General features: G+C 39.8%; 1 protein-coding gene across 1 annotated transcript; it reads right to left on the minus strand.

Moving 5' to 3' along the window:
- Positions 1-2,581: 2,581 nt before the first annotated feature.
- Positions 2,582-5,889, minus strand: h3f3c (H3 histone, family 3C). Its single transcript, XM_031871615.1, has 4 exons — positions 5,785-5,889; positions 4,599-4,742; positions 4,023-4,176; positions 2,582-3,902 (listed from the first exon to the last, which is right to left on the minus strand). The coding sequence occupies exons 2-4, from the start codon at positions 4,724-4,726 to the stop codon at positions 3,774-3,776; spliced, it is 411 nt and encodes a 136-aa protein (XP_031727475.1). The 5' UTR covers positions 4,727-4,742; positions 5,785-5,889; the 3' UTR covers positions 2,582-3,773.
- Positions 5,890-9,876: the final 3,987 nt, after the last annotated feature.

Below are 9,876 nucleotides of genomic sequence, written 5' to 3' on the forward strand. Positions count from 1 at the left end.
ATATATACACATATATACATATATATACACATATATACATATATATACATACATATACACATATATACATATATATACATACATATACATATATATATATATACATATACATATATATACATATATACATACATATACATATATATACATATATACATACATATACATATATACATATATACATACATATACATATATATACATATATACATACATATACATATATATACATATATACATATATATATATATATATATATACATATACACATATATATATATATATACATATACACATATATATATATATATACATATACACATATATACATATACACATATATACATATACACATATATATATATATACATATATATGTGTGTGCTTATTTATCTATATGTTGTATTTTTTTCTATTTTAATCTCTTTTCTTCACATTTTTTCCTCGGTTTTTGGAGAGACGAATTTCCCCCAAAATACAAACAGTTCAATTATCTGACTTAAAGGAAACGACACATCGGTACGATTAATCTCGTATCATATTAAAATTATTACTCTGACTTTTTGACTGTTGTGTTCTTTGTCTTTTGGTAAACTGTGATTGAGAATTGAGATGATTTTGGGCATTTCACAGACTAAATGTTTAATTGAGGAATAATAACATCAGTTCTACTTTGGTGTTCTTCTTCTTCGAAGGTGTTTAATTGGCTTTACGTTTCTCTATCTGTGTTTTATCTTCACTTCAATAAAGCAAAGCTCAGGAATGAAGCTTCCTGAATGAATGTTTCCCTTTCACCTCGTTCCTGGGACGTGTCTGAGGACGCGGACAGGACCGTCTGTTAACCCACCGTGGACAACTTTAAAGTCCCGCTCTGCACAAAGACCCTGAACACAACACACACACACACACACACACACACACACAGCAGAGGCATAAAGTAACGTGTGGATGTTTGTAAAAACCCAAAGTTTGGAATAAACTCTCACCTTATTGTCATCAGCGAACACTTTCAGAGGCAAATGCAGCTCCAGGATTTCATTTGTAGACGGACTGAATCCTGCCACGCACACGGCTGGAAACACAAAGATAAAAGGTTCCGTTTGACTTTAAATGCAATTAACGCTTATTCTGTGTTTCAAATTTGCATGCAGACCAATTTGAAATGTAATATTTTCAGATAATGAGTATTGCTAAAATGTAAAGTATGAAGTCACTCTTCCCTGACGTCCACTCCACACTTGGGTGGGATGTTCCAGCTGATACACATGAAGATCTTTGTCCCTAAAAGGTATTTATTTAGATCATTTTAGAAACATCACAATAATATTAACACATATATGTGGCAGTGTTAGGTTACTCTTGAGGGAAGTTTGATGTTCACATTTTGTATTTTATGGTAACATGCTTTTGTTCTTCAAGCATGCAGTATTCACACCAGACTCCATCCAAAATATGACATATTTATTGTTTCCCAAGCCTAAGCACACCTACCGTAACTATAAAACACGACTTATTGTTCCTCATTAATAGAATCCACTCTTCAATTGGTAATGGATATATTTAACTTAGTCCACCGTAGATACGTTTATTAATGAACAGATAATGTTGCGTGTCACTTAGGTCTGCTACGTGCATTAAAAGCAAGCCGAATTAAAACACTTTAAACATGTTAAAACAAAGAGGAAACTTCTTCTTTTCTCACGTTTTCAGGGACTCGGCAACAGGAAGACAGCGTTATGTGACAAAGTGAATTCGATTTACATGATGTGGTCTATACTCTATGTAGAGCAACATAATGCATGTCTGCGCGTGTTCTCTAGCGCCACATAGTGGATACAGGAACTGGTGGAATATTTGCACTACATCATTTCCAGCGTCACACAGTCCAAGCTTTAAAAATACGTCTAACTTGTGGGCACGCTGTCCGATGGTTGCAGATGTGTATGGCCGCGTCTGCCGGCGTCCCGCCAGTACCCCCGAGACGCGGGAAGGTGCGAGGGCCCGTACATCGCTGCTCGCAGCTTTAATACAAATTATATTTGCAGTACGAGTCAGGTTTGATTCTTTTAAAAAACAATTCAGTTCTAGATCATTCTGATCCAAGCTGGACTCTAGAGCAAGACATTATTGACAATAAAATGACCTTTTCAATGCATTGTCATCTGTGAGATGTGCTGTTAAATTCACTTTAGGTAAACCAAGTGTAACTTTGACTAACAGAAAACTGCCCGTTTAAGGTTTCACTTAAGGTTATTCCAGCTTCAGATATATGCTGACTAAAGGAAACTCCTGTTGAGACAGCGTGTGGTGTACTTCTCTCATCAGTTCACCATGAAGCAACACACAGTGCAGTATAAAGTATATTTGCAAATTGCCATGTTGTTGCCATTTGCAATATTATTAGGTATTTATTACATTGAAAGATGATTGCTGGATTATATCCGACAGTTTGTTTTCAACAATGATAAAAACTGAACTTACTCATATCCAACCTTTCTTTTGAATGACCAATAAGACACACATCAGTGCCTTCACAGTGAAACACTGTAAAGCAAATGAATCACACCAACTGGCAATCAGTTCGTTTTAACACCTATTTATTACCACCATATGAGAAATTTGGAAAATACAAAGATCGGCTTATTTATACGTCTGAAAATCTCGAGGAATAAGAAAAATATAAAAGAAAACAAATATGAGGTTATATTGTGTATCACAAATTTTGAGAAAGGGACAGATTATATGTTCAGATCAACAGAGAGCAGCAGACAAACAGAGTGTAACTTGCACTATAATGTTAATTCATACTATTGTGACAAGCCTATCTGTGGAGATAAAGAGAGACAGAAGCATAATGTGTGATGAACAACTGAATAGAGACAGTAGACCATCGCCCCCGTGTGGCTGCCATTAGAATAGAAGTTGCCTTTGAAAATAGAGAAGCCCTTCCTGCTCTTCTATAGCAGATCAGATCACTGCAAAACAAAAAGAAAAGATAGCCATAGAGGCAATATTAATTGTTTTTTCTCTCTTAATTTGCTGATTTTGGAAGTGGTAAAGAGAAGAGATGCTCATCCGTGTTATATGCATAAAAAAAATAGACACCATATCCACAACGATAATCAATATTCTTAAGCAACCAAAAAAAAAAAAACTTGTTTGAGTACAAGTGGTTTAAAAGATCAGCGCTCACACATCCACACCAACAGAGCGCCATCCCCTTCCAGTGCGGCTTACAGAGGGGAAGAGGTGGTCTGAAGAGGTACAGAGAGCCGTCTGGCTGCAGAGGGAGGGGGGGTTCAGACGGGGTAGAGGCCTCAGGACTAGCTTTAATAGCACCCTGCTGTGGAAGTTGCAGCTCCCCTTAAGCAGACTAGCCCCTCGGCCACGTCCCTCTGCCTCAGCTCGGTTTTGCCACACTGACCGCACCTGCCGGCCTCCCACCATGGAAGAATCCAGGAGAGCTCAAAGGGCTTCGCACACTCAGTGACGCACGTTTGAGTTATGTGTGCACGTGTGTCTGATCTGCAAAACCTTTTACATGCACGAAAAAGGTACCCTAAAAAAACATTTGGTGAAGACAAAGAAAACCTATGAGACCAGACTTCAACACATTTCTATCTCTTCAGAATCAGGACTACTCTAAAGTCTACTGAGAAGCTGGGCAGGCGGGAGGGTGACAGGGAGGGGTGAAGGTGGGTGGAATAAAGGAGTAGGGGTGGGGACAGGTTAAGAAAAAACAGGACAGAGGTGAAACATTAGGGAGGGCCGTCTAAGCGCGCTCCCCACGAATGCGGCGTGCCAGCTGGATGTCTTTGGGCATGATGGTGACACGCTTGGCATGGATGGCACACAGGTTGGTGTCCTCGAACAGACCCACCAGGTACGCCTCGCTGGCCTCCTGCAGGCAGGGGGGGGGGGGGGGGTGGCAACACATATTAGCAGGAGAAGTGTACCAGTTTTACGGATTACACTGATGTAGCTTTATCAATACATTTTGTGCACACACACAAACACACACCTGCAGGGCTCCAATGGCGGCGCTCTGGAAACGCAGGTCGGTCTTGAAGTCCTGAGCGATCTCCCTCACCAGGCGCTGGAAGGGCAGCTTGCGGATCAGCAGCTCGGTGGACTTCTGGTACCGACGGATCTCTCTCAGAGCCACGGTGCCGGGCCTGAAACGCACAACAAAGCTCGAGCAGGTTAATTTAACCCGCTACAAGCTCATCAGGATTCATCTTCTGTACAAATAATGACATTTTGTCACTTTAAAATTAAAAAAAAAAAGAAAGCCCCATTTCAGTTTCTGATCAGTACAGTGAATGTGAATGTAACATCAAGTTTTAATGCTGCCAATGTACTGGTGTGTCACTCTGTGCAACCAAGAGGTTTTAGTAAATAAAAGTATAAAAACATAAAGCTGGATTTAAGATTTTCCAGTTAAAAATGTAATGGTGTATAAAACATACAACTACAACATCCTTCTTCTCTCCATCTCATCTTGATAAAGATGGTCTCAGTGATGTTAAGATTTGTCAAAGAAATGGCTGTTTCTGTGTGTGTGTGTGTGTGTGTGTGTGTGTGTGTGTGGTGTTACCTGTAACGATGGGGCTTCTTGACGCCTCCAGTAGAGGGGGCACTCTTGCGGGCAGCCTTGGTGGCCAGCTGCTTGCGAGGAGCCTTTCCTCCAGTGGACTTACGAGCGGTCTGCTTGGTACGAGCCATTACGACGAAGTATCACCTGTAAGGAATAGCAAATATATAACAGGATGATTAGTGTTGTTCACTCTATACTCCATACTTTTTCTCTCCGACATGTTTCAGAGCCGCTATTTGGACACCCTATTGACATTAATCATGTTATCCACTGATGGTTTCTAAGCCAGCCTCTGATAACGCTGTACGAAATATTTAGCCTAAATGTGAATGCTTATGTTTGGAGCCCTAAAACTCACAAAAAGCTGTGAAAATATATGGATAAAATAATTCTTATCAACATGTTAGTGAAGCATGAATTTAGAGAACTTTGTGAGCTGTTTTAATATCATCACTATTTTCACCCAAATATCTGCATAACATCTTATATTTTAGTCGAGTCAGTCAGTCCCTGAGGGTTCCGGGTTTGAGGCTTTAGGGGGACAGGATTGGGACTTTGATGGTCAATCATATTTGACCTCCTGGGAAAACTTTTCACCGGTTTGTCAGCTGCACAGACAAACAGCTTTGGATAAAGACCACACCAATCACACTGCTAAACTGGTCATATTCTCACATGCACCAATCCGCCGTGGCTGTGTCGCATTTTTGGACCAATGGCGTGTCAGTCCTCTGGGTTTTAGGGCGGGACGAGCAGCCATAAGGCCGCCTCATTCCGCAAGATTATGGCCGCAGACCCAAATGAACCTACCAATACACAGGCAATGAGCGGGACGGAAACTTTGATATTTTACCTCAAAATCAAACAACGTGTGCACACAAGACTACCGACAAAACGTAGGAGACAAGTGCAGCTATCAAATAAGCGTCACCGCGTGAGAGTCAATGGTGTATTAAAGCAGAACAGCGAAGTGTAAACCGCTCATGAAAGTGGAGCTGCTCTCTCAGTGGAAGTACTGAGCCGTGTTTCTCTCAGCCTGGCATCAGGGTAGCTGCTTTTTCTCCTCTCTACCGCGTCGAAATAACACGCCATTTCAGCACAAAAACAACTTTATCCGTCTCATTTTCTTTACAAAAAGGTGAATACTATTCTATGATTTAAAAAGTATGACAGCAATTTGACTTACCGAGGCTGAATTTAGCGATTTTTCTTCGCGAGGACACAAGTGAGTTGTGGTTGTCTGGCAGTGTCAGATATTTACTATCTCTCACACAATGGAAGCAGAGAGAGAGCAGGAGCAAAATGGCGGCCGTGTCAATCATCTGTCTCCCACAATGCAACTGCCAACATTTGTAAACATTGTAGCCGACTTCATGTCCTCAACAGTAACTTTTTGTCCCAAACGTTGTTTTTAATACAATGATACTAGAAAAGCAATAACTATTATTCTTTCACCGAAGTATTTAGGCCAATATTGCGCGATACAAATTACAGAACAAAATGGGTCCAGAAATCGGGCACAATATATGAGCATAATTATGCCCATACAGTTACTGTGCTTTTTCGATTATTTTGAATGCATTACTTTGTAACTATTTCTAGACTGTGGTATTGCAACTTGTATTTAAGTAACAGATTAGAGTACTTCTTTCACCACTGATTTGTTTTTGTTTGATGTCCGATATAAATTTGATTATTATTTGATGATCAATTCGACAACATGTTGATCAAGTTAGTAAGATTCTTACCTTATTTTGATGTAAAACAGCAACCATACATAACATATTATATGTCATTATACTTATTATATATTTTTATACTTTACCTTTGTAGCAACTATTTTCAGTTGATATTTGGAGGTAAATAAGCAAACAGTGGCAACAGTATCAGGATAGTGTGACAAAAAGAAGACGCATTAAATAGGTAAATACAGTAGGTGGGGTACGAATAAGACAGACTATAACAGTAATCATGAGCAGATTAACACTTGGTCACTTGAATGGTACACTATTTTTCATAGGAAAACAAACTATAATCAGTCAATGTAATCAGTCTCAAGAAAAGGAGACATCCTGATTCCATGCAGGAAGTATGAAGAGGAAAGAAAGCCCATGACTGCAGGACTTCAGTCGCCAGGATGATAAGAGGCCAGGATTAATTATGTTATAGACCCTTTTCACAGCAGCCATTTTGACATGTTATAGTAGGGTAAACACAGGTGTTTTTTTATGGTTTTTAATTATGGTACCATTCTGTTTTGTGGGTCAGTCATTCCAGGGAGCCAGCATACACAATACCAGGGTCGTGGCCCACCTAAATGGAACAGGGCCGTAATCAGTGTTATTAATCACACCTGTGTTCACCCTGCAGTGTCACGTTAAATGGCTGCTGCAAAAAAGGGCCTATTGACAGTGGAGACACGGTGGAGAGAGTAAAACTGATTCTTAGGTTTTTGAAGGAAAGCAGACTATTATCAAGGCTATTACTAGAATAGGATTTCAGTGGACAATTAAATCCATTAGGAGGCAGTAATGCAATTTAAAAGGTTACCAACAGCTGGAAAACCCCAAAGAATGAGAAGAAGTGATGTAAAAGAAGAGAGGCTGGAGCAAACTACAGGAAGAGCTGGAGTATGGGGTCAGATCAGTCTCAATAATTGCAAATGCACACAGAAAGACTCACAAATGCAAACGGAACAATTCACAAATATATTCGATTTACAAATGCACACAGAAGGATTTGCGATTCGAAATATAAGGGGCAGCAAAACACAATGGATCCCCCCTTCACATTTTGTCGACTTGGGGCTTTATTGCGCGTTTGTTTGCAATCTATTGGAGCATCACAAACATCATTCATTCAATTATGCAATCCAAAGCTTCACACACAAAAGTCATTATCATCACTCTGCCTGTTTTACATTTATTGTCCACTTGATGGCACAGTAGAGCAAATGAAGCTTCGGCCCAGAAGTGAACCAATTGGATGGAAAGCTTCAATGCTTCATCTCGCCGTCACAATGAAATGTCCCTGATGAAGGCCAAAAGCTGGGCCGCGTTGGTCCAACAAGTGGAGTTTTACCTCTTCAAAGGTATTGCTGCGGCGACAGTCAGAGGACAGCAATGAGTCATTTGTGATTTTGGTGAGTGCGGTTTCAGTGTTTAGGATGGAATCCTTATTGAAATGGTTTATAGAAGAGTCCACAATCTATAAACCGTGTTTATACACAGAAAGATGTTTCCATTGTGATGTAAAAACCATGCAGTCTGGGTTAAGACCTTTTAAAGGTGCCCTGTGGAGTTTTCTAATAGACAACCATTCAGTGTTACTCACACTGTGGATCTTGCAAGTTTCCATGGATCGTGGTTATATCTAGACCCTGCTCCTTCCTCCCGCCATGGCCCTGCTGACTCCCACTGCCATTATTATTTATATTACCGATACCATTAACGCACATTACTGATTTTGCTTCTTCCTCAGAGTCTCTGTGCTTTCTCTCCTCGCAGGTTTCTGTGGATACTGGTGATACCTGGACCCTGGTCTTGCCTCCTGCTGTGGTTCTGTCATATGCATTGGATGTGTTGTAACTCTGTAAATGTTGTTCATTCTGTACACATGACATCTATTGCACTTCTGTCCATCCTGATAAGAGGATCCTCCTCTGTTGCTCTCCCACAGGTCTCTCCCTCTTTTCTCCCGTTAAAGGGTTTTCTGGGGGAGTTTGTCCTGTTCCGATGTGAGGGTCAAAGGTCAGAGGATGTCGCATGTGTACAGATTGTAAAGCCCTCTGAGGCATTTTGGGCTATACAAAATAAATTTAATCTTTAGGTCTGACAAATGTGTTGAATGCATTTCCTTCCTCATAAAATATTTATAAAGCTTATTAAAAAAAAAAATTATATATATATATATATATATATATATATAAAAAAATCCTGCAGTTTCCCTTCCCTGGCGCAATTCCGGCACATGCTGCTACAGGTAATACACTCCAGAGGGAACATGTTGAGCTCTCTACTGCAACTAGTCAATAATGATTTAGAACAAAAAGCTGATTTGTAATCTCGACACACAACCATTATTTTATACCATCGATGTATAGTTAATGACAACTACTCATGTCGCCTAAACTAACAAATGCTGTCCTAGAGGAATTGTCAGACTGAACCGAGCAGTAACATCACGCACATATTATAAGACATGGGTTACAGCTATTCTTTAACAGTTTTATTATTTCATTTCTAATTGGAGATGCCTGTAGTTTGAGACTAAAGTGTTTTCACATTCAAGTACACAGAGCCTTACTTAAGTTACCCATCTGAAAAGGTAGAGGCTTTAAATAAGGCAAGAGGAGAAAAACCTGTCAAACAGTTAAGAGTACAAACTGGATTTAGACGCATTTGAAACATATTGTAATCCACACATGATTATGGTAAACCAAAAGGGCACGTAGTATAATACCAGAGGATTTCCAGCCTGAAAATAAATGGCCCTAGGGATCAGAACCAATGAGGCCACTGATACAAAATGAAATAACCTCAGTAGATCTGTCAAGAACCGTCAAAGGTGATCTGAATTCTAGTTATCACAATGTTTGTGCATTACGATGAACAAAATGTAAGGCTCATCACCAACAAGTCCACAAAGCAGCTGCAACATGTTCTTCACCAAATTGGTTTCAGCTTTATTCAGTTAGTCCAGTTCATGAAAGTACCGTGAATGTAATGGGGAAAAAAAGGGAAATTAAAATAGAACCTCTTACACACCTAAAAGGTACAACAGGCATTCATCCATCTCCCCTCTTTCATCCCGTATGTGCAACAACTGCGCCGAGTCGCTTGGTCCCTCTTCGGATGAAGAACAGTACAAGTACCAAAACAGTCCATTAGAAGTCATTGAAATCAGTTTATAGCAAAGTTACAGAAAAAAATGGCACAGTCACACAGAAAATAAGACCTTGACAAACCACTATATTAACTGAGAATAACCCATCGCAGCTCCTCATCAAAGCTCACACCCAGCCGGATCCTGAAGAGACTAACATGGACTCTACTCGTGTACACATCAGCAGAGGGATATCCTCCTCCAATAACTTGTGCTGTAACATCCAGAAAGAACGTGATGGATAGTTAAGTACACAGAACTGTTCTGTAAGATAGAGAGTGCATGCATTTCTAAAATGCAAACCATAACCCCAGTTGATTCTCATACCCAGCGCTACACCTAAAGAAACAAACAAAATACAACTAAATCCCTTTTTTACTGGTGATTATATATA

The sequence above is a fragment of the Anarrhichthys ocellatus genome, unplaced genomic scaffold (genome assembly GCF_004355925.1).
Source record: "Anarrhichthys ocellatus isolate YVR2014 unplaced genomic scaffold, GSC_Weel_1.0 scaffold59, whole genome shotgun sequence".
NCBI lineage: Eukaryota > Metazoa > Chordata > Actinopteri > Perciformes > Anarhichadidae > Anarrhichthys > Anarrhichthys ocellatus.

What these genes read in the sequence shown, in the direction of transcription:
- h3f3c (XM_031871615.1), bottom strand. Translation starts at nt 4,726, where the DNA reads ATGGCTCGTACCAAGCAGACCGCTCGTAAGTCCACTGGAGGAAAGGCT. An exon ending in AAGAAGCCCCATCGTTACAG is followed by an intron (nt 4,177 to 4,598) that starts GTAACACCACAC and finishes TGTGCGTTTCAG; the next exon opens with GCCCGGCACCGTGGCTCTGA. An exon ending in CCGCCATTGGAGCCCTGCAG is followed by an intron (nt 3,903 to 4,022) that starts GTGTGTGTTTGT and finishes CCCTGCCTGCAG; the next exon opens with GAGGCCAGCGAGGCGTACCT.